The sequence below is a fragment of the Cydia amplana genome, chromosome 7 (assembly GCF_948474715.1).
Source record: "Cydia amplana chromosome 7, ilCydAmpl1.1, whole genome shotgun sequence".
NCBI lineage: Eukaryota > Metazoa > Arthropoda > Insecta > Lepidoptera > Tortricidae > Cydia > Cydia amplana.
This window is the reverse complement of record NC_086075.1, coordinates 7,645,047-7,670,262: the sequence shown is the minus strand read 5'-3', so window position 1 is coordinate 7,670,262 and position 25,216 is coordinate 7,645,047. Positions and strand designations below refer to the sequence as shown.

Sequence of the window (25,216 nt, the reverse complement as noted above, 5' to 3'; positions counted from 1 at the left end):
ATTTTTAGCAGCATCGGTTTCATGAAATAATTGCTCTAAACTCAGTCTAGAGGATTCCTAGTCTATGGTGTGTTCACTGTCTGTGCTTTATTTCACTGGTTATCTAAATTGTTTGAACTAAAGCATTACTGTTAGGATTAACGCTAGTAGATAATCCTATTTCATCACTGCCCTAGGCTCTTCCTTCACTGACTGACTGTTTACCTTTCTAGTATTTATTGACATTCCCTTATCTACCCCTAAATAAGGTATGATAGATCAAAATCTGATAGACATTCACATTATGCCTAAAACTATAAGCCATTTACTTAAGATAGTTTTGCCTAGATTAGAATTATGTTGTCAATGACTATAAACTTTCAAATAGACTTTAGTCTTTAGACAAGTAAATTAATTTACAGGATTACTTGCCTTAAATTTGACTGTTATGAAAATTTACATATAAAATGTTTTATCTGATCTAAGATCTTTGAATGTGGACTGTAAAAGTTCAAGTAGTAAATTGTATACATTTTTCAATTTTAAGTATATTTATTGTGACCAGGCAGGTACTGCTGTTGCCATAAGAGTGTGTCAAATGTGCAGCTCAAGTTGGAACTTCCCCTTTATTGCCAAAAAGCTATTCATAATTTGCTCCGGTTCTGGTCAGCTAATCGTGACTGTGAACTCGCTCAGTAGAGTTGCTTATAATAGTTATTATTTCTTCTACTTTCTATTGGCACGGTTAGTTGACTAACATAATTTTATATTTGTTGAAGCAAAGATAAAACAGTACAAGTTAACGATCAATTTTGTTCTAAACATAATATATGCCTCTCTATTTATTATTAATGCATAATTTTACTGTAAAATTACCATTTGTACTGTTGACCATTTAATTTATCTCGATAATATAATATTTTCTTAAAGTACTTCGCAAAGTTACGTTTTACAATTTACATTATAAATACACATTGTCACAAATATGACAATAGTAGTGAAAGAGTTTACAAAACGATGTTACCAAAGGTAAATAAAATTATGAATTGCAAGGTAAGACCTGTAAATCCATATTTAATATATTGAGTAAATATTTAACATATTGTTCCGTTTTTAGAGGTAGGATAGTTTACCCCTTTTATCATAGGACTTTTAATATTAAGGTCACAAGCACAATATTATACAGGCTGAAATGTACAACAGTGTACAGTGTACCTACCTAATGTTTTATTATTATTGTGTATTAACACATTTAGTGCCACATTACGAGATTATCGCACTGATGCCAATCCGCACGCCTCTCCAGTGCGAGAGCGAGACATCACTATATACGTGGGTATATCGTGATGTCCCGCTCTCACACGGGAGCGACGTGCAGATTACCATCCAATGTAAAGACCACCTTAAACATTGCCTTTTGTATCGTGAGTGGCAGTAAATGGGTTATTATTTATTACGATCGGAATATTATTCTCTCAGAGCTTAATCTTCGTTAAGATTCACTGTACATGTGATTACTGCCCGCCATAATGGCCTATATTAAAAACCATATGCCTAATTAAATAATATTTAAACAAGTTAAGTAAATTATTAATAACCAAAGTTAAGTACATGGCTGTTTCGTTTAATATACCAGGTCTAGTCGCCTGAATTGTGAAAACCTTTTTGAAATTATTTATATCTACATACATAAGTATCACTGTTGTTTGACACATTACATAGTTTTAATAGAATTACATTTTACACAGTTTACTAGCATACGAATAGATTTACTTGAACATGTATTCGTTATTTATAAGACTAGTTGATATTGCATTGTCTTGAAGCCATTTTACATACTAGGGTAATTCGCCAGTAACTGGCCACCCTAAACTAAAAAAAAATGAATTCTATTCACCTATAAACAGAATTCAATAAATTTTTCAGGTTTCAATAACTAGCTATCTTATACTAAAATGAATTCTGTTTATAGGTGAATAGAATTCAGTTTTAGTTTAGGGTGGGCAGTTAGTAACAGGTGGCCAGGCCAGTTACTGGCGAATTACCCTATTTATGTAATTTTGTGAAATAACCCCATTTATACAGCTCTATAACTAGCTAATAATAATTGCCTACTCTGGTTACATTGTGTAGTATTAATTTGCATTTTTATTTGCAGTATTGTCATTTGTCAGCTAGGGTAAATCTATCCGTTGTCGGCACCACTATAAAATAATCAGCCTTATTTTAAGGCAATAATGATCAAAAATCTATAAACGTAGGGTACCAATGTCTGGTATATCTTTGATGCCAATGGGTTACTATCAAAATGACCTTATCGCTAAACGACCATTTCAGCTAGATGACATAAAAGTAAAATACACAGTCAGCATAGAGTCAATTCAGCTGGACGACATGAAAGTAGAATATTCAGTCAGCAAAGAGTCAATTTAGTTGGATGGCTAAGAATTAGAATGACTAAGTAGCCAAACGTCTGGAAATATAAATAGTCCGTACGATTAGTATACGTAATAAGCCGTAAGTAAAATTATTTGATTGACGAACCGATCACGAACACAGAACACAGAACGAGTTAGTAGCAAAACGTCATGAAATGTAATGTGTCAATGTGTTTACAATACAAAGTGTATGCGTGGGAAGGTTTTAATCTAACGGGTCGTTTGGCGTTTATTCCATTTAGTAAAAAATACATTACACAATACAGACTATTTAGCGTTTATGTCTATTAAGTTCGAAGATAAAGAATTTTTGCTGCTAGGTCATTTTAAATTGTAACGTTCTAAGATCCAGACGTTTTGCTAAAGAGGCATTTAGCATTCATGTCTATGTTGTCACAATTCAGCTATATTGTCCTTTAGCGATTAGGTACATTTGATAGTAACCCATGCCAATCAATGGGTGGTTTACCCTCGTAAATGACGATGTGTTTGTGTACCTAATTTAAATGTTTGTTTGTATATTTGTGTTATCCATAATTACCTATACCTACCTATAATTTTATCATGTGTTATTTGTTTTGTAATGAACGCACAAATAAACGAATTCGAACTATGTCTGTATCTTATTTTTCTCTCTATCAAGACTAGTGTCCTTAATCAAAAAACTTTATTAACCTTTTGAACGCCAAGAACATCTAAGGACGTTACCTAGTCGTGCCCACCGCGCCATTATGGACAACTATAGGTGTTATGAGGTACGCTCTAAAAGTAACCTTCACACTTTCAAGTAAGGTTCGCTTGCGCTCGGGACGGGACCTTGGCGTGTCAGTGACGTTTTGGTTAATAACGATCCAAGGAATACATTATTTTGTTAAATATGTGTATAACAAAGAAACAACAAGGTGAATATACAAAATACTTTATTATTACTCGAACTATTTGCTATGCTAACCGACATCTGATTCTATCCTTAAGTATCTTAAAATCCTTATACTCTCTTGCTTCAATTTCAGCGTAACAGCTTTATATATGATCTGCAACAAATAATAATAGATATATTAGGCGAGGAGTACAGTGGATCACATCTTTGCTTGTATTTCTTTTAGTCTCTATATTATTAAAAAAAAAATGTTAAAATTACCAACTAAGGAAGAGCGGTGCCAACACTTACAACTGTGTAAGTAATTCCTAAACCGAATAAACATTTTTTCATTTTTATTTTCATTTTCATTACCACCGCCAAAGAGAATTGATTGAAATAGAAAATCTAAGTCTAAGAAAAAAACGTGCCCCTTAGTTTGACGTTTAAAACACATGGCACTGTACCGCGCCGGTGCCGAGCTTTCAAGTTTGGATATATATGTACCTACGCAGAATAGGGGGTGTACTCGTACCTACATACAGTAGACGTGACAGGTTTGTGCTGGCCAAAAAGAACAAATGTGAATGTGCCTTTAAAAAATATTTTAAACTCGTCTAAAATTTAGAAGTCCTCCAACTCCACTTAAGAGATCCAGAACTCCAGTACAGGTCTTCTCATAAACATTTCTGTGTGTCGTCAATTTTATGTTGAAGTATAAAAGAAATATAATTAAATTAGGTCACGTATAAAAAAGGGATTTTAACAATACTCACATTACATAACTAATCATATCTTGATAAATCATTCTGAAAAAGAAAGGAATTAAATTAATATCACGTAGCTACACGTATCAACCCCTTGAACGCCAAAATCCCTTAAAGGCAACGTGAGTTTTTGTGCCTGTAGCGTCAGAAATGCTATGCCCTGTCATTATATTGTACTAATGGTGTTGGCGTGTGCATGTCGTTTTTGGATAGTATAATTGGCGGTCAAAAGGTTAAATACCATTTGCAGGTGTCATACCTGGACTTTAGACAAGGAGGAAAATGGGAGATTAAGGTGGGTACTATGTCATAGACAAGCATTCGAATAAAGCAATGCGGGAACGTTAAAAAAACTTAATTTACTTATGAATCCTATGATAATGAGATAAAACATTATGGAAAGGAAATATATCAACTCCAATATCAAACGTGGAAATGGTCAGACATGTTAAATGATAATAAACGTGTATATGCCTTTTTTAGGGTTCCGTACCCAAAGGGTAAAAACGGGACCCTATTACTAAGACTCCGCTGTCCGTCCGTCCGTCCGTCTGTCACCAGGCTGTATCTCACGAACCGTGATAGCTAGACAGTTGAAATTTTCACAGATGATGTATTTCTGTTGCCGCTATAACAACAAATACTAAAACAGAATAAAATAAAGATTTAAGTGGGGCCCCCCATACAACAAACGTGATTTTTGACCGAAGTTAAGCAACGTCGGACGGGGTCAGTACTTGGATGGGTGACCGTTTTTTTGCTTGTTTTGCTCTATTTTTTGTTGATGGTGCGGAACCGTCCGTGCGCGAGTCCGACTCGCACTTGGCCGGTTTTTTAACAACTGTCCCATCGCCGACATGAAATGCATATTGTTGATATCTTTGATCGCCGCCTGTTCACGCGAGAAATTATCTAAAGAACCTGTGCCGCCTGAAATAAGGGTCATACACAGTTTAGGTTTTTATTTGTTTTTCCGGGTTGGTGAAATAGATGTGCTCACAACTTTTGTTCAGTACCTACAAGCTACGTCAGTGCCGTTTTGGGCGAAATAAGTCACAACCCTATAAGGATCTAGTTTATTTGCGTATATAAACCAGATACCTATGTAAAATCTATTTTTTTATACGGTAGACTGAAATGACAGTTCATAGTATGAACATAAAATGTCATTTCATACTAAGAAATGTCATTTTAGTCTACCGAATTAAAAAATAGACTTTAGGTACTAAGGGTGCTTCTTTGCACTCTTCATGTGTATAGGCATTATTAACGTGAATGCGTGCATTCCCAATGTTTATACTTTTTTTAATGAATTCCCAATCGATGCCACATGAATTCTGAGAGACAGGATGACTGATAACTTCTATACCTAGCATATGCTGGGATGTGATGATCATGGCTGACTGATATTCAAATAAAAAAGATATGTACCTACAGTAATTAGTAATTACCTATAATTGTATATAATTCTTAATTGATACATAATAATTAACAAGTGCTACAATACAAGTGCGAAACTATGTTATTTAATATTGCACAACAGGAGCTACAAATGTGACGTTAGGTAGAGCTTGTCGCCTCGCGAGGAAATTGCCTCGCAAGCATCCCGGTCTGTGAAGACATGCCTCGCCCGAGGAGGCATCCTGACCGCGCGTATGTTTGCCTCTGGCGTGATACGTATTCACAGACCGAGTTTCTTCGCGCGTTCCTCGCAAGGTGGCTATTCTCAAAAAAAAAATACCAACTTGTTGGTTGTCAATAAGGTACAAGATACAACCAGAGGCCTATTGCATAATAAACTACAAGCTAATACCCTTAGTGATTTTGTATGTAAAACACAAGCTAAAATTACAAAAATAAAATACAGTCGAATTTAAACTGTTGCGAGTCATACTAACATTGAATAATTTTAAAGCAGCCCTAGTAGCACGGTCGCATTTTTATCGTTTATCACCATGTCTGTCACGTTCTAACAAGTATGTAAGTGCGAAAGTGACGGGCATAGTGATAGTCGATAAAAATGGAACCGTGCTGAGCCCGCAGAACTAGGCTCTCCGAAACATGTCGCGCGAGTGACTAAAAACAAGTGAGCCCAAATTGAAAAATTATTCAATAAAATACAACCTTACATAAAATATTATTTTATTATGCAATAGGTCCCAGAAATCATCATGATTCCAAATAATTCCAGGGGCCTGTTTTATAAAAACCTGTTGCTTCTATTTTTTTGACTCCTTTTATTGAAAAAAGACTTCTACTTGTATTACAAGATACAAGCTTCCATTAAACAGGCCACTGGTGTTCTAGTCGCATGAGAGATTCCCATGTTAGTTTACACTTATTACAATAATGTAACTCTGAGAATGCCTGTTTTTGAAATACTAAAATCGGTTAAGATATGGACATTCTTAAAGTTAATTGTACAATCTAATCTATGAACAATGCAACATAACATTAGTAGGACATGCAAACACAAAAGCATTGCATCAATAATAAATTATACGTATTACTTGCATCAGCCTTAGAAGCTGTCTCTTGTTCGCCATCATCATTATTGTTGGTCTTCTATAAGGTTACAAAATTGCGCAATAAAAACAAACATCAGATACTTAAAAAAACTAGTCATTGCAAAAAAAAACAAAATCAGAACCACACGAAAAATATGCCAGTAATTGGACAGCAAATAAATTAAAAAAAAAAACACATTTAACTGATTTGCCAACCTGCATTGGGGTAGTCCCCACTCTTTGTCCCCACAGAGGGATTGGACTATAATTAGTCCAAGCCCCCTTCTGCATGAGAGGAGGCCTGTGCCCAGCAGTGGGACGTATTTAGGCTGAATGATTATTTATTATAACTGATTTGCAAGACTGAAGTGATCCCATAAGTGCTCCAAAGTTTTCAACACAGCACTAAACAGCAACAATTGGGATTGGATACTTTTGTTGTGGTTGTTAATGTATTAATTCAAATAAGCCAAAACAACAACATTTCATTAGGAAATTGTTTTCAGCGATATTTTATGTTTGGCTTACTTACCGACATATTTAACTTCATCAAAAGCCTTCCTAGCTTTCTTCAGTTCTTCATTCATAGTAAGGAGGTCCTTGACCCTTGCATATTTCCTTTGATCTTTCCGTACTAAGAAAATAATATCTTCCACTTGAACCCTCCCTGTTCTTCCTACCTCCATTGCTCTGTAAGATTAGGCACATTGGTTACATATACAGAAAAATTTCAATTTATTAAAACAGCAACATATGTGGACAATGTAAACCCAAATTAATGATTTGGGCAAGTTCATGTTGACGCACCACACAGGTGGTGGTCTGGTGTTCAAAGGGTTATCAGTGTGGACAACCCAAATAGTTAACCTCTAGCCACCCAGAGACCTATAAAAAGGTCTCCTGTTGCATTCTAATTTGAACTTTGTGTTGACAAAATAAAATTTCATTTTCCTTGGCAAGGTTTGACGTATGGGCGGCTAGAGGTTAATGATGCTCACCTGTGTGTAGTTTCTGTAAGAAATTCAATAACCAAATCCTCCAAAAAGTCCACACTCTCCGTGTAAGGATTCTGGTCGTCCCCAAACCCGTACATCATGCAACGCAGCTCTTTGCTGAAGAGTCTCTTCCGTCCGGAGCCTGTTGAACCCAATTGCTGCTCGGATTCATCATCATCAAACTGTAAACACATCATACATACAATAATTAGGTAGGTATATAGGTTAACTAAAATACAAATTAAGCCAACATCAACTCAAGCCAAGCAAACTGTGCATGGCATTTGCAATGAGAAAGGCAATGTCGTCATTAATGTAAAATTTATATGAAAAAATGATGTTTATAATGACACTTCTCACTTTGTTCTATTCCAGTTATGTAAAGTTAGCTTACATGGATTCTACAAGGGAGGTAGGCGGTAAGTACTTTGAGACTAGACTTACTTCTAGAAACTAACTAGAATTAAATTAAATTGTCTGGAATTCTGATACTTTCAAAAAAGTATTCTAACAAGCTTCTTCTTTGAGGATCCATAACCTAGCATGACAGGATAAACAATGCACATCCTTCAAAAAATATACGTATCAAAAGTATACTAAGTTCAGTAGACAACAACAAGTAGGTATGAAGTTCATAACTTAAATTCCTTTATGAAAATTGGCACTAATTCATAAAACAAAAGTATAATAAATATCTAACCTGGTCGAAATTTTCAGGTGCATCAGGAGTAGGTGTAGTCATTTTAATAAATATGTTTTTTATAAGTCTTTTTCAAAAGGAACTTTCTGTACACTTGTTACTTTTCGAGGCCTTTCTGTAACAACAACCTGTGGTGTGTGTACCTATCGCCGAAAGTCTATCTTTTGTTTTAACTAATTAAGTAGGTTGTTCTTTTACAAGTCTAGCTAAAACACAGTACGCTTTTCAATAATTATTTGCTGTAGCTTGACTCGATAGATAAATTCATGACGACACGACGAGCCAAATCTGCCAAGTGCCAATAGTGCCAATGACGTTTTTGGCCTTTTTGCGATTTTTGACACTTGACGTTGTGAACGCGTTTGCGTGGAGCGTTTCAAACTTAAAAAGATATCAAATATTAAAGCCCTCACAGACTACCGCACCGCATCGCAACCTTGGTGGCGGTTGTAAAGGCCCCTCCACACTCGTGCGCGAAGTCGTGGTTCACGCACATAGTCTGGAGAGGGCGTATGGTAGTCACCGTACGTGCGCTAAGGACGCAGCTATACGTTAGAGCGAGATAGAGATATTTTAACCGCGCCAAGGTCGCGGTGCGGTAGTCTGGTACATCATTTTATTAAATAGAAGTTGCACACGGAGCATGAAATATGCACCGTGTAATGAAATCAATGCAACGGTATGAAAAGCAAGTGGGTTCATAAACTCCATGTGCCTTCACATTCTCCTGAGACATGTTCTTTGGATGTACTCTGTCGCCGTGTGTAATAGGCGCCATAAAACTTCCTAAAAGCCTTGCTGTAGTTGAATCGGCTAAAAAAACAATGCGTCAAGCTAAATACCGTTATATTTTGATAAATCCCTTAAAAAATATACTAACAATAGTAATGTCAATATTTATACTGTACGAACAATACTCGTTTAAAGGTATAAGAATATAGGTAAGATATGTATCACAGTTTTGATCTCTGCCCCAAACTACTCCAAAATCTATCAATTCCGTCGCCAAAGTCCTGAATAAGTTTTATGTTCTCGTCAATCTCTAGAACATGACGTTGGCAGTCTGTGTAAGGTTTCCATTCAATAGGCATGTTGGACCATCTCGGAACTCTGAAAGCATACGAAAAGTATTATGTAAAGTGTATGAAGTATTATTTTATTTGAGTAAATAATTTAATCTAAACCTAATGGATACGAATAGAGACAAGTATCTGATAAAGACTGCTAATAACCTTCTGCTCAAATTACAAAATAGCGAATTTGTTGTATCATGTCATGTCTTATGTAAGTGAGAACCTGCATTAACTCTGCAAATAGGTAGGTATAGCTGGTCAACCAAATCTTGTCAGTAAAAAAAGGCGCGAAATTCAAATTTTCTATGGGACGATATCCCTTCGCGCCTACATTTTTCAAATTTGCCGCCTTTTTCTACTGTCAAGATCTGGTTGACCAAGTATAGTAACTCAAATTCTATTAGAAATGTATTACATAAGTAGTTGGTTTTTTTAGGTATATGCAATAAAAATAAGGGTAAATTTCAGGGCAGTGCTTGCGCCAATTTATAAGGATTTAATTGCCAATTTAATTTATATTATATGATTAAGTTGCCAATGGGACTTCTAGCTAATTTAAAGCGTTATGAGTCAATATAAAGTGTCAGCTTATATTTGACAACTAAGGTAGGTATCTCAGTTATAACTTCTTATCAGGTTTTCCATGTGTACACTTGGAGGATATAATCAAACGGAGACGCCATGTCTGTAATTTTCTGTACAAAACAGTCTGCCGATTTTTGCGGGGGAGGGGAACGTCAAATGTATGCGTAACGTAAAAATAGCCATGTCAGATAAACGTCAGTCCATACATTGTGTATGACCGTTGGCCGCCTATTTTCGACAGAGGGGAAAGCCTGTTAATGGCTACTCCGTTTAGTTGTATCCTCCAAGTGTGTACATACCCAGTTCTGGCGAAGTTACTAATTGTCTGATTTAAAATGGTTATTATTTCTCTGTCTTTTTCATTTGCAATGTCAGCTTTTCCCTTTCTGTAAAAAATATATTGTAACAGATCTCCATGGACCGTGCCTTTTAGTCCTAGCTGTTGCGCTTTTCTGGTATTCATTTTACTCGAATGTGAAAGTTGAAACACGTATAATCCGCGATCAGAGTGCTTTCCAAAGGTATTTAAAAATGTCATAATGTCCCTTTTGAAATAGGCATCAGATACAAAATTTATGTAATTCAGTTTTTTCGTTTGATCTATTGCTGCACCATCAAAATAATAATTTCTCATCTTTTTTGCAATGTCAACCGCATCAGCACTATATGGTTGGACAAACAAAAAACGTGGTATGAAATAACGAAAATCATTCTCAAATTTTATGTTTCCAGCTTTGTCCTGACGGATGAAAAAACCTCCTTCATAAGTATTCACGCCAAACAGAACAGGCAAATTCTTATGTCGATTTTCTCGGAATTTAATTAAAGGGTATTCATCAAAGTATCTCTCGTTGACAAATTTCTTTTCAACAACGGGAAGAAAGTAAGCACTTATTATTGACGGTGGTCTGGAATACTCAACCATGGCTGCTGCGTACAACAATTCTTCAATAGGAAGTTTCATGAGATAATCGTATAAACTTCTCACATCACTAAATTCTTGTTGAAAGGTCGTCGCTAAGTGTTTAGCTTTGAAAATAGGGTCGTCATCTATCATAAACAAATCCGACACGCAAACTCCGGATAAAGCTATAATCTTGTTCACCAAGCCATTTGCCATTTCAGTAATCAAGTATGACGTCACTACAGCGCTACCCGCGCTTTCACCAATCGCCACGATGTTATTTTCATCTCCATTAAACTTGCTAATGTTATTTTTAACCCATTTTAGTGCCATTACAGTGTCTTTAAGCCCCATATTCCCTGCAGCTTCAGGTATATGAAGGCATAGAAAGCCTAGGGCATGGAGTCTGTAATTCAATGTCACTAACATGACATCTTGCTCTATTAAGTATTCTGGCCTGTAGTAATCACCAAACCCAAATAAGAATTTTCCACCATGGACGTAAACTAGCACTGGAAGTTTTCTAAGTCCTTTTTCAGGTAGACTTGGAGTGTAAACATTTAAGTACAAGCAGTCTTCGGATCCGAAATGCTGTCTTGTTCCTGGCTTTAATTGTATGCAACTATTTCCTGGTTTTAATGCATCGCGGACACCTGTCCAGTTTTCCGGCTCCTGGGGTTCCTATTTTTAAACAGAAACGCATCGTCAGGTGACAACCAAAACTCACTCATTACTAAAAAATAATTAAACATAAATTCATTATGGTTTACTATGGCTATGAATTTGTGGTGGGAATTAACTAATTAGTGAGTTTTATTTGTCACATATATGTACCTAGAAAAGGACATTTTATAGACAGAAACTTTTTTACATTAGATAATTCTAATCTCATTGATAGCTCTAAAGTCTAGACAGCTTACTTTCTATTAAGTACCTATACAACATAGTAACAAATACACTTATGTACCCTAATTACCAAAAAAAATTACCAAAATTATACCGCAATTAATAATTTTGTATCACCTCGAAAACAAGTATTTTCAAGGGCTCCATTGAGTGCTACGCAATAATTTAACAAGTTATTGTTTAGAGATTAAATCAGTAAAACTAAGCAATGTTAGTGCCGGTTCAAGGTCACGGTGTGCCGCACCCATAAGTGAGAGCCAGAAACAGATATTTCTTTCTCGCTCTCACTTATGGGTGCGACGCGACGCACCAAGGTCGCGGTGCGGTGCGATAGTGTGTTATCACTTTTACAATACAACTTGTGTTGCTAGATAAACATGGATGGCTAGCTCTATCAGTCTTATTACCAATGGTTTGTAATAGCCATAACACATTACCGGACCATTCAGGGTCATGGTGCGCCACACCCATAAGGGAGAGCACGAAAGAGATATCAAACAGATAGGCGCACCAAGGTCGCAGTGTGGTGCGATAATGTGTTACGACTTTTAGATTTGACCCATTTTTAGTAACAATACTAAAGAATTTAAGTTATATATTTGCATTCAATTTTGATTTGAGATGCCACTAATTGGCTTATCATGGAAGAATAGTAACAATTGGACTTACTTACCAAAATGTATACTGTAACATAATTGTTAGTGTTAGCACCTTAATGAAAGTATAAAATATATAAGCATTTTAGCTTTAATATCTCTCTTTCTTTCTAGCTATGTATCCCACATGGTGGGGCCTCAGCTTTCCTGCTTAACCTTCCCCACTTCGCCCTGTTCAAGATCTCATTCTCGGATAACTTGCACTCACTCATGTGCTTTAGCTCTACATCCTTCCATCTTGTTCTAGGTCTGCTCCTGGATCTTTGACCTGAGATGGAAAGTTATAGTGCCAAATTTCCTACATAGTCAGGCCTTCTTTATAATGGCTCAATAATAGATAGCACTCACCCGAAACCTCAAATCCCCGATGGGTGGCTTAGCATATGGGATGCCTTCAAAGCTATAATATTCCTTTCCACTGTAGTTGCACAATTTTCCTTGGAGTATGCCCTCTTTGACTTTCACTTGACAGGACATCTTTTTTACTGGAACACATATTATAAATTATAACAAACAATTTGCATCCATATTATTTTAAAAAACATGATGGTGTCAACGCTAGTAATTTTTTGATCATTTGGTATAGATAGGAAATCAAAAATCAGTAAGGTTACTTACCAATAATCTTTTCGTATTACGGGTCGTAAGCAAGCTTATGCAAATATGAATATTGCAAAAGCAACTTATCTTTAATGTCGTAGAATCAAGATATAAAGAAATATAATCTACATTATTTACACGGTGCAACTGGCGTTATTAAAATAAATAATTAAAAATTAATCGCTTACCTAATACGATTGATATTGATAATGATGACGAGCACCAAACATGGATTACTTATTGTTTTTAAGTTTATTGTGTTTGTGTTACGCATGTGAACAATCTGTTACAAGTCTTATTATCTTAGCATAACATGGATGCAAATCTTTCATATAAAAATAAAACAATATTTACATTTACATACCTGTCAAACAAGAAATTTTGTTTGATAAAGTTCATTAACCCTTTCATCTTCACCATATCTTCACACTATTCTTTTTGATCTTCACCCCATTTAAAACGTTTACAACTCAAAAAAAGTGAGTGAAACGGAACATCGTTGAAGATCGTTCGAATTCCGTTTACACAATGGAGATGTGTGGCATAAAGAAATTGATTAGTAATTATTTTTATTGCAATTAATACCAAATAAATTACTTTATGTATCTTACACCATATTTTTCTGGTTTTAATGGTTCCTTGTTTTAGAAGAGCCATAGAAGAGCACGCGAATGACACGCGCATTGAGTAATATGCGCACTGATTTGAACGCGCTCACGATGACAATTTGATTGACAGTGACATTTCTTCATTTCGGAAATGACTGAAATGAGAGGATGTTTTATTTTCTTAATAATCTAAACTTAGGTGCACTCCTCAGTTTGTCCTTATATTATAACTAAACTTGACATTGGCAAAGTGCCCTGGCAGCAAAAGCCATTCTAACAAAAAAAAAAAAATCTAAACTGTAATACAAATTAATTTAACTATTTGTCAGTACGATGCTAAGTATCGTAATTTATTAAAATAAAGTACTCGGAAACACAGATCAAGATGAATCCTATGACGTTAGTATTAAACATTAAACAAGTCTTTTTTACAAATTTATGCTATTCTATTCTGTATATCAAATACATTTCATTTATTTTCTTCCAGCAATGTAAAGAACGTGCTAAAACTAAGCAAGCAAGAACTAGCCGGCAACTCCAAATCTTCATGGCACGATCAGTACAAGGACAGTGCGTGGTTATTCGTCGGTGGTCTGCCGTACGATTTGACCGAGGGAGATATCATTTGTGTGTTTTCACAGTAAGTATTACTCTACAGTTCAACTGAAACCTCTCATAACACCTAGCAGAGAGGATAAAATTGCCATTTTAAGTGTTATTATAAAATTTTCTGTTGATTTCAGATATGGAGAAGTGGTTAATATAAACCTGGTAAGAGACAAAGCCACAGGTAAATCGAGGGGCTTCGCGTTTATATGCTACGAAGACCAACGTTCAACTATCCTTGCTGTAGACAATTTGAATGGAATCAAGGTACCCCTCACAATACTAATGTTGGAAGTGCCAAAAGTTACTGTTACCTTTTTACAAAATAATTACAGAGTTAGTTTTAGGTGTTTTTGAGATAATTGACCACTTTAGTTGACAAGCCTCAGAGATTGGTATTATGATGCCTCATCAATGTTCAATATAGTCTATCATCATTTTCCTCGCATTGTCTCGGCATTTTGCCACGGCTCATGGGAGCCTGGGGTCCGCTTGGCAGCTAATCCCAGTAATTGGCGTGGGCACTAGTTAGTGGCGTGGGTCTATGATGAAGCTAAATGCACATAATACAAAGGGCATGGAGGTATTTTCTTGAAATTCACCCAGAAACAAAATAATATAACCTGCACATTGTTGAAATAAAAAACACCTCTTTAAAGATGTCTTTAATAGTTATAGTTTTCCCATTCATTTGCTGGATTTAATTTGGTTTCAGATCTTAGGCCGCACTGTGCGAGTCGACCACTGTGAGTCATACCGAGCACCAAATGCTGACATGAGTAAAGTTGATGAGGTGACAGCAGCCCTGCGACATGAGGGATGTGCTCCTGCTGTACCGAAAGCCGAACCAGTCACAATAAAACAAGTAATGCTTTAACATATATTTCATATTTATGATACTTGTAAAGTTATAAATAGATATATTTCCTTATTTATTAACAGCACTGATACAGAAGGCCCTCTTCTACCTACATCCCTCCCATATTGCCACCACCTATTTTCTACCAATATGTAGATCTGGGGCCGATTGCATAACATTTTACAACTCATAATACAAGCGGAAGTCTCTTTCTAATAAAAGGGAATGAAAAGAGGCATCCGCTTGTATTATGAGTTGTAAAATGTTATGCAATAGGCCCCTGTTCTTGTCATCACTGTAATAGAAGAACACGTTAACATTACATAAATATTTACCATAAAATTTACTTGCAGGAACCAGTCAAGGAAAAAAAGGAAAAAGTCAAAAAGAGCAAAAAGAAGAAAAAGAAAAGAAGTAGAAGTTCTGATTCCAGTGACTAGATTAATATAATCTTCTAAAACTAATCTAATGGATTTCACTTTCATTCACACAATGCACAACACATGAATAATACTATAACAAGGGATCAATAAAAAGATTACAATATAAGTTAACAATGAATTTACCATTATTTCTTATGAATATTGTCTCTGATTATTGGAAAGACAAATGTCACATAAGGCATTCTTTTTATGTTTAGTTTGTCACCCTAAGTTTTGTTAAATACTGTTTTGATGCCATACATAACTTTTTGTTGACTGTAAGCAATTATACCATCAGAGTTGCAGTGGGCCTTCTCATTTTCTGTGTTAGTCATATAAGTAACAGGTGTTAGAGTCGCACAGGAGAGTATGTCCCCACCTCTTGCTTTAATGACAGCATGTGGGGCACAGGTATCCCAATAGAAAGTTGTTCCTTTTGTCACAACATATGCAGCAGCTTCACCTAAAAACACAAGAATTATTATTAAATTGAAAATATAATCTAAAACTTGAGAAAATTCCACAAAGTTTCCGAATATCTCTTCTCTAAGACTTCTATTTTGTTTTGTAATTACCATAGAATAAATGGGAATATTATAAAAGCTACTTAAGTAGGTATATGTACCTATCAGATTTTAAGTAGTATTATCTGACCAAAGTTTCAAAACTGAGTCAACACTGTACCTTCTGTTTTAGTTGCACATTAATTTTAAGTCCATTTATAAGTCGAAATATATGAAAAGGGAGAAAAGCGTCCATGCAAATGAAAAATCACAATGTTACATTACATACCCAAGGCAACTTTTAGAAGTTTATGACCACATCCCTTTGCTGGTTTAACCTCCCACCCGCTGGACCGGAATCTCTCCACCAGCTCCGGTGATTCAGCACCACTAACAAGCACAGTGTTGTCATTGTGAGAGCTTGGTGTTTCACATCCTCCCAACCTGCCATAGTCACTGTAGCTTGCACCCCATAATATACGTCCATTACCACTGCAAAGAACAATTATACAATTTGTAAGATAAGTATGAAACCCCATCTAGTTTCAAACCAAACACATGAAATAATTGACACAATGTATTACATAAAAGTATACCCCACCAGCCGGGCTAGCACATGATTGGCGCGACAGTACTTATCTTGCGGCAAGATAGACTACCTGTCCCTCTTTTATTAACATAGTTAGGAAAAGACGGGTAGTCTATCTCGCTGTGAAATACTGTCCCGCCAATCATGTGCTAGGCCTACTGTTGTATGCCTCTATATCAATTGTTTTCATAAAGCTGTATCTCCTAATGAGGTGTGCAATAAAGAGTATTCCATCTATCTATATACAATATCCAGAACTATTCAGTAAGTCACAGATAATTTGAGACCCTTTTCCTTTTCATTAAGAATTAAATAGCTTATAATATTTTCTAACTAAAGTTATATAAAAAGAATCTGGAATGGCTATTAATCTTCTCTATATAATTTACATACTTATCATAGAATGGTTGGTTGACAACCCCCATCACAGGTTCCCCCGTGGACTTCACGAATGCACCTATTAGAACTGTGACACAAGAGAGCCCTGACTCACTGTCTGCTGTGTGTTTGTTCTTCACTCCGGCTATGAATTCCGCTGTGGCATCTATAACAAATGGAAAAGCTTTATTTATTAAATGTACACCCAGAAATGTGCCTCCAAAGAGCCACATGCATTTTAAAACATCTACTTTTATATTGGGGTAATATTTATTGATTATCCTTATTTTAAGTCATTACTTAATAGCCATTGCTCCCATCTATATATTTAATGGTAATGTACAGCAGGTGCATGGAGGTGCTGTTGAAGATGGAACAACTTCAGAATTTAACTCGGCAACCTGGTACAATATAAAAAAAAAATATATACCTATGGGATCTATCCAAACTCCTAATGTAGCATCATCTATAGCAGGGAGATCATATGGTAATTCACCAAATAAATTTGGATTTAATTCACAATGGCAACCTTCTGCAAGTTTAAGTGCTTGCTCCTTTGGCACTATTTGGCTTAATAGAAGAGCTGTTTTATCAACATTGTCTCCGAGTTTAATAGGGTGACCGTTGATTTCTCCACATTCTTCACCCCAAACACTACTTGCAAGGTTTTGGCAGTGGTGCCCTATCTCTACTTTAGCAGCTTCCTGAGCTAAAACATCAGCAATAGTCTTGAAATCATGCTCAAAACGGCTGTTAGCTTCGTCCCCAGATTTCTCAGTAACAACGAGGTTTTCGTCACTTAAGCTAGCTGCACAATATCTTGCAATAGAGGCGGCTCGTTCGGATGCATAAATTAAGGCTTCCAAAACGTTTGCCATTTTGAGGAACCATGTATCTTAAATTACTAGCACTATCAAAACAGGTTAGTTGTATCGATTGGTTTCAAAAATACATAATTAAGTTATTTGCGCCAGTGAATATCCCACACGCACGCGCACTTTCAAACTCGGTTTCAATTCAATATCTGAAAGAATAAAGAAAGAAAACTGGGAAAACTGTAATATAAACAAACAGCTGTCATGTTTGACATTGACAATCGCAAGGAATGACAAGAGTCCAATTTCTACTCGCTGTGTTATTCATGTTAAAATTATAGTCTGGCAAACACAACTTAGGTAGAGTTAGACCAAGTCTGCAACTATAGCTGGTCAAGCAAACCTTATCAGTACAAAAAGGCGCGAAATTCAAATTTTCTATGGGATGATATACCCACGCGCCTACATTTTTCAAATTTGCCGCCTTTTTCTACTGATAAGACAAGATCTGCTTGACCAGCTATATTTTGATAGCGCACGCAGTACAAGTGTTATTTTAAACGTCAAGCTTTTGTGAAATTATGACGTTAAATATAGCTGGTCAACCAAATCTTGTCATTAAAAAAAGGCGCGAAATTCAAATTTTCTATGGGAAAATATCCCTTCGCGCCTACATTTTTCAAATTTGCCGCCTTTCTACTGTCAAGATCTGGTTGACCAAGTATAACACTTGCACTGCGTGCTTTTTTTTCATAATCCATAAGTCCAGGGTTGGGCAAAATACTGGCTTCCACGTATTTGAAATACAAATTACAAAATACATTTTTAAAAGTATTTGAAATACAAAATACAAACTACTTTGGTGACGGGTATTTGAAATACAAAATACAAATTACAGTGTTTAAAATAATGTATTTCAATTACAAAATATACCTTTATTTATTTTTTTGTTTAGCATTTAGTTTTAACGTTAACGAATATCCTTTCATATAAACTTATAGGGTCATTGCGCTAGTTTTCGTCCAGCTCTAGTTTACGTCCACGTGACGAAATTTGAATATATACCTACATTCCTGCACAAATTTGGACTGATTTCAATCCTTATGTCTAAGGTGTCTAAGCAATATATCTGTCTACATATAACAATGATATTTCGCAAAAAGGAAGCGCTGGTGGCCTAGCGGTAAGAGCGTGCGACTTGCAATCCGGAGGTCGCGAGTTCGAACCCCGGCTCGAACCAATGAGTTTTTCGGAACTATGTACGAAATATCATTTGATATTTACCAGTCGCTTTTCGGTGAAGGAAAACATCGTGAGGAAACCGGACTAATTCCAATTACGGCCCTAGTTTACCCTCTGGGTTGGAAGGTCAGATGGCAGTCGCTATCGTAAAAACTAGTGCCAACGCCAATTACTGGGATTAGTTTCCAAGCGGACCCCAGGCTCCCATGAGCCGTGGCAAAATGCCGGGACAACGCGAGGAAGATGAAGATTTCACAAAAAGTAGTAAATTAAAAATGAAATATATATTTGATAATCCGTCAAGTCGTCGAAAACTAGTGCATGGACGGAAACTACTGCAATGACCCTATCCCCTAGATTTAAACGAAAAGTTCCACGCAGAAGTTGACCTAATATAGATCCAGTATCCAGCCAATGAAAATTGTATCTCGGCTGGATCGGAGGTTCGCGGTCGGCTCACAGCTTGTGCGAGAGATTAGACATTTTAGGATTATAGAATTTAATAAAATGTATTTATAGAAATGTATTTTGAAGCTTGAAGTATTTGAAATACAAAATACTAAATACATGTGAGTGCGGTATTTGAAATACCAAATACAAAATACTTTTGAGGTAGTATTTGAAATACAAATACAAAATACTAATTTGTATTTCAAATACGTATTTCAAATACATGTAATTGAAATACTGCCCAACCTGATAAGTCCCATGAAATAAGATCTTTTTCGAGCAAGTGTGATGAAATAGTTATTTTCGATACAAGTGCGAAAAAGAGGAAATTCGAAACGAGTGGCGATAAATTAAAACACGACCGAAGGGAGTGTTTTAAATCGACACGAGTTGCGAATTACCTATTCGCACGTGTATCGAACAACGTTTTACAGTACATATGGCACTTTAAAGTTTCGACATACGCACGAAAAGTGCTATTTTACGCACTAGTGCGGAAAAGTAGCCCCATATGTACTGTAATAGTTATTTGCGATACAAGTGCGGAAAAGAGGAAATTCGAAACGAGTGGCGATAAATTAAAACACGACCGAAGGGACTGTTTTACATCGACACGAGTTCCGAATTACCTATTCGCACGTGTATCGTAGGTACAACGTTTTACAGTACATATGGCCCTTTAAACTTTTGACATACACACGAAAAGTGCCATTGTACGCACTAGTGCGGGAAAATAGGGCCATATGTACTGTAAAAATATTCTTTAAATCTTTAAAAGTTTGAACTACCCTGCCCTCACAGCGCCATCTCTGGCGACCTTACCATCACACTTTTTAGCTTTAATGTCGTTGCTCGTTTATTGTCAAATAGATGACACTGGTACTTAATACATTTAATTTCTATTTAATTTTATAAATATATTGTAAATTTTGCATAGTTTTTATTATTTTTTTAATTTGTTATATTTTTAATAGGTATTCCCCGACAGGTCACTTAGGTCAGGACACTACGTCAGGGAAGTTGCACATCTCAACTGTGGTCTTCATCATCGGGTCAAGTTAATCAAATTGTTGTTTTCCCATCATCAGATCAGAACAAAATGAATACGTGGAAACATTGAGTCAACTTCTTTAAAAAATTAATCATTAGGTACCTACTCAAATTGGAATATTAAAAAAAAACATACATAAAAAAAATAGCTACAACCGAATGTAGAACCTCCTACTACTTGGAATTGAAGTCGGTTAAAATTACCTACCTACTTAAAGTTTACTGTACGGGACAAACGCTAGAAGAATAATGATGATGATGATTCCAGATACTAAAATGAATTACGTACCTAGACTACCTAGAGTCTGTGCGGAAGGAGAGTCGTACATTCCACAACTCTTCTCTTTCCGAACAGACTCTAGGTAGGTTAGATAAGACAGATAGCGGTGGCGAAGCTTAGCTTTGACTTTGAGTGTCTCACACGAGTCACACGTTCAATCAGAGTAGGTACGTAACGCAAGGCGATGTAATAAGTTAGTTTTAAAGTTTCCTAACTTAAGTTCCCATGTCTCCATAGGTAGTGCCTAACCTACCTACCAATAAAAAAGTGGACACTTATGTTAAGGCACCGACACCACTGTATACTACGCAGGGAGCGGCATGCACTGTAATACGCATGCGGTGTGGTCTGGCCTTTACTCTTACAACAGAATAAATAATAGTACTAAGTACTCTTACATGTGATAGGTACTGATATAGTATACCTAGTAAGGTCGGCACGCGCGAAGCGTGATCTCGTTTAGCGATATTCGGACCTTAACATAAATCCGTCGATAAGCGCGTTTCGTGCACTTTTCAATAAAGCACGTTTCTTACACAATACAATACCAATGACTTTTTATAGTAAGTAGTGCGTCCTTGGTTTCATAAAAGCGGAACAGCCAATTTGCCATGTGAATGGGTTTTGCCGAATGGTAACTTTCCCTTACAGTAATGTTTTTACGTTACTTAATTGTTAAATTCGAGAAACCATTTTAATATTGTCTACAGGCATGTATCTGGCCTTTTAAGCAGCGGTAGCCTACTCAAATAGGGTCATTGCGGTAGTTTTCGTCCACTTCACGGATTAGCAAATAATATATATTTTATAACAGAAGCCTTACTGATTTTGTGGGACTAGCTGTGTAAAATTGTCCTATTTTATTTATTTATTTACTTGACACTCGCGTTTTTCGGGACTAGATAGGTACATAGTTTCTAAAGTTCAACCTGAAAAATCTCTATGCAAAAAATGTTTCTTCAATGGATTTTGTAATAAGGCCCTGTATGTAGATTGACACATTTTAGCATGCGGAGGCTAATAATAAGCAGAAATTGTGCCTTCAATCAGTCAAGATTGGCCGCAGAAGGCCAAGAATCTGGCAAAAACTGACTGAATCTGGAAGATGACTTCATTCGAAGAGGCCAGAGGGGTCATTTACTTATTGAGTGTTTAAGCCCAAGGCCCAAGCGAGCCTGTAATTAAATACTAATTGGGAGATTTGGGACATTTACTTCATTAGGCAAAATTAGTAAACATACTCCTATAGGTCAGGGTGTCACTAAAGCAAGTCTGAATGAGACAAGATTGAGATGTGTCGTTGGCGTGCAAGCGGCCTTCACCTTGAACGTGAAATGTGAAACGTGTTCTACGTGTTGTATTGTATATTAATTTAGGTAAGGAATGGCTTGCACGCGCTATTAAAGTATATATCATATAAATATTCAATAGGTATATGTATTAAAATAAAATAATATCTCTGGTGCAAATTAGTAGATTGTTAACCGAGGGATGAAAGGCACACATTTCTGCCGAGGAAGTTTTGTGTTGCCGCCTATAGTCCGAGGCTGAAATGTTGCCTTTCACTCGAGTTAAACACTCTACTTTTCATTTGGAATACGAGGAAAGTAAAATGCATGCGTTTTTTTAAAGACATGACTACGTATACATTTTGATAGTATTTCTTGAGGGCACATTCAATTTAGAGAGATAAAATTATTTATTAAACCAACATAATAATAACAGCATAGGTAGCATAGGTATTCAATTTTCAATTAACAACTTAGACAAAGGTGTCATTATTTATAGAATGGGAAGTTAAATATCAGAATGGAAATTGTATGACAAATCCATTTAAATCCAAATTTCAATATAGGTACTTAACAAATTTACATTAAAAATACATTAAAGTTAACTATAAACTAAATTAAAACTAAACTCAACAAGGCCACAACTCAGTCAAACAACTCGTCCCGCGCCCTTCCAGACGCAAAGGTGCCCATCACGCTCGCCGCATTGCCACGCTGAACCGCGATGGACAGCCTCTGCATCAGGAAAGACCCGGAACGAGGGTCATGACCGAGAGGAATTTTCTTGGGTGAATTGGGGCAGCGTTTAAGGGAGAGATCCCTTAAACGCTGCCCCAATTCACCCAAGAAAATTTTGGCCTCTGCACACCAACACCCGGACGTCTCCACTGCCAACGGGACAAAATATACTTTTCACCTCAGCAGCTCGAACAAGGGTACTTTGATTCTTAAAAACAGTGAGCAAAATGCGATTTTGCTCACTGAGTGAGACAAAATGACATTCAAGTGACCTTTATAGTCAAATGTCATTTCAACATGCGGGGTCTAATAAAAGTTCGAAATACTTGGGTTCTATTATCTCTGTCCCTTTCACACTGTTAGCAAAAAGAAACAGACAAAAAAAGTTAAAACGACATTCAACAGTATATTCACGGTTTATAATAGACCCCTGAAAAACTTCAAACCGCATCGTTCCAAACCACGTACGAGTATGAATTTTTAATAATTAATAAATAAAAATAAAGTTTAAGATTTGATAAAAACTGATAAAATACTATATTTTAGGTATTTTATTGTACAATTAAAATAACGAACTCAAAAAATACACAGATCATCACGCAAAATTAATTATTTTACTTTTAAGAATTTCTACCATAGTTGACAAATAGTACGTATCCGCAATTCGGACCGTATCTTACAAAGATTTTTTTTACAAAAAAAAGTGTCAGTTAATGTTTGTTATTCTATATTATTTTACTGGAATTTATTATTACGTTTTGTTTTTGTGTTCCATTGCGGTAATTAAACTTAATTGTTTGTATATCTTAAGAAAACATGAGTGCAGGTATTAAGTGATGAAGAAGGATTACATTTTTCAAGTTGTCTAATAGGTATGTTCTCACTGCGCTGAGGTGAAAAATGTTGTGTACTACACGAGATCAAAGTTATTTACATCTCGTGCGCTTTTGAGTCCCTTACTACGCTCAAGATTCTAAATTAGATTCACTCGCTACGCTCGTGAATCTATTATAGAATCTTTCGCTTGCACGGGACTCAAAATAAGCACTCGAAGAAATATCAAACTTTGATCACTTGTTGTACAAATAACTATTGTCAGCAGCGCCGAGTACTTATCGCGCTTCCGAAGTGCCGCAAATTCAGCCGACGCTCCTGCCGTCCGGGACGTTCGGCCAATGTGCGAGGCGGCAAAAGTGCTAACACACGTGGCATCCCAAATTAGACACACCCTTCTCCCACGGAATAAGCGTCAACCCGTCAGGTCTTTTGCCGTCGGACCGACTAAGGCCTGGAGGTTCCAACATGCAAGGCACATTTGCTGATAAAAGTGCCCTCCGTACAATATCATTCAGGGCGTGGTGGCGTGGAAACCTCCCCACACACCGGCAACAACTCAACGCATGATGACCATTACTCTCAACCATAGTGCCGCAGATGCATATATTGTGAGGTTCGCAAACATCGCAGCCCAGGCGAAGAATGCATGGAGTTGTTGTCGAGAAGGGTACCCATGTGTGGAGAGGGAAGTGCACGCAACCATGCCCCAGCCTCAGGCCTAGACACCGCCATCAGCCTAGCCTTGTCTGCACCAACAGCGCGTTCTAGCAGGCCATCAAAAACCCTCTCCACACCTATGTCATCCCACATCCTTTGACGGTCTGGTCGGTCTGGTTTATCTGGCATCGGCGCACTCGGGTTGAGAGCCCTCCAGGCCGTCACAGCATCAGATGCAAAAGGAATTGTTGGCCTGCCACCATCCACAGATAAAATTTCAGTGACCAGGCCCACAACTCCCCCTGACGATGCCAAGAAGGCCGGCAGACTGACGTCCCGTGCACGCCGTATGCCCAAACCACCGTTCCGTATGGGCAAAGACGCCAGAGCCCACTGATCTGGATTGAGGGAGACATTCAGCAAACGCTCCACTGACTCCTTCAACACACAGTCGAAGGAGTCTATATGAACAGGGTGCAACCAAGCTGGAATGGTGCGCAGAAAGTAAATTATTTTAGGGACGGCAAAACATACCCGCAAAAGAACCAGAGCCACATGCGCCGGAAGATCCCTCAATCTTTCCGCAGCCATCAAGAGAAGCTGCCTTCTCTCTTCAAAAGCCTCAGGAATCGCCTCCGAACGAATTGGAGAACCCAAGAGAGCGAAAGACTGAGTTGACAACTCCTTGAGTCCGGGAAGCAAATTACTAAAAGTAGAGGAAGAATCACGGGACTCGGCACTGCAGGCGAAAAACTCGCATTTTTCAGGGTTAACTTCTAGACCTAGCACCTGAAAACGTGGTAGAAGAGTAAGCAGTAATTTCAATTGCTTATCGTAAAAAAAAATAAAAAAAACGTACTCTAGTGCAGAAACGTATTATTTTCTGCACAAATTTTAGAACAACAATGACCCCTTTCAGAGCAT

The 25,216-nt window shown here is 36.8% G+C and overlaps 5 protein-coding genes across 6 annotated transcripts in view; 1 reads left to right on the top strand and 4 right to left on the bottom strand.

Moving 5' to 3' along the window:
* The window catches only part of LOC134649610 (thioredoxin domain-containing protein), a 270,242-nt gene that overhangs the window by 62,200 nt on the left and 182,826 nt on the right, over positions 1 to 25,216 (bottom strand). The gene's annotated exons all lie outside the window — the stretch shown is intronic.
* LOC134649838 (transcription initiation factor TFIID subunit 13) lies at positions 6,554 to 8,367 on the bottom strand. Of its 2 annotated transcripts, none has more exons than XM_063504673.1 (4): positions 8,246 to 8,367; positions 7,549 to 7,727; positions 7,083 to 7,240; positions 6,554 to 6,608 (listed from the first exon to the last, which is right to left on the bottom strand). In XM_063504673.1, exons 1-4 carry the CDS (start codon positions 8,285 to 8,287, stop codon positions 6,595 to 6,597), a joined length of 393 nt encoding a protein of 130 aa, XP_063360743.1. In that variant the 5' UTR covers positions 8,288 to 8,367; the 3' UTR covers positions 6,554 to 6,594. The 2 variants fall into 2 exon arrangements, with proteins under 2 accessions (XP_063360743.1, XP_063360744.1); XM_063504674.1 differs by lacking the exon at positions 8,246 to 8,367 and adding an exon at positions 8,143 to 8,210.
* On the bottom strand, positions 9,197 to 13,285 carry LOC134649444 (esterase E4-like). Its single transcript, XM_063504196.1, has 4 exons — positions 13,260 to 13,285; positions 12,718 to 12,854; positions 10,203 to 11,488; positions 9,197 to 9,355 (listed from the first exon to the last, which is right to left on the bottom strand). Exons 2-4 carry the CDS (start codon positions 12,844 to 12,846, stop codon positions 9,199 to 9,201), a joined length of 1,572 nt encoding a protein of 523 aa, XP_063360266.1. The 5' UTR covers positions 12,847 to 12,854; positions 13,260 to 13,285; the 3' UTR covers positions 9,197 to 9,198.
* Positions 13,866 to 15,577, top strand: LOC134649634 (RNA-binding motif protein, X-linked 2-like). Its single transcript, XM_063504472.1, has 5 exons — positions 13,866 to 13,976; positions 14,065 to 14,217; positions 14,321 to 14,450; positions 14,899 to 15,048; positions 15,396 to 15,577. The coding sequence occupies exons 1-5, from the start codon at positions 13,963 to 13,965 to the stop codon at positions 15,480 to 15,482; spliced, it is 534 nt and encodes a 177-aa protein (XP_063360542.1). The 5' UTR covers positions 13,866 to 13,962; the 3' UTR covers positions 15,483 to 15,577.
* LOC134649602 (inositol polyphosphate 1-phosphatase) lies at positions 15,648 to 17,964 on the bottom strand. The gene is made up of 4 exons (XM_063504426.1): positions 17,365 to 17,964; positions 16,950 to 17,100; positions 16,257 to 16,459; positions 15,648 to 15,927 (listed from the first exon to the last, which is right to left on the bottom strand). The coding sequence occupies exons 1-4, from the start codon at positions 17,810 to 17,812 to the stop codon at positions 15,692 to 15,694; spliced, it is 1,038 nt and encodes a 345-aa protein (XP_063360496.1). The 5' UTR covers positions 17,813 to 17,964; the 3' UTR covers positions 15,648 to 15,691.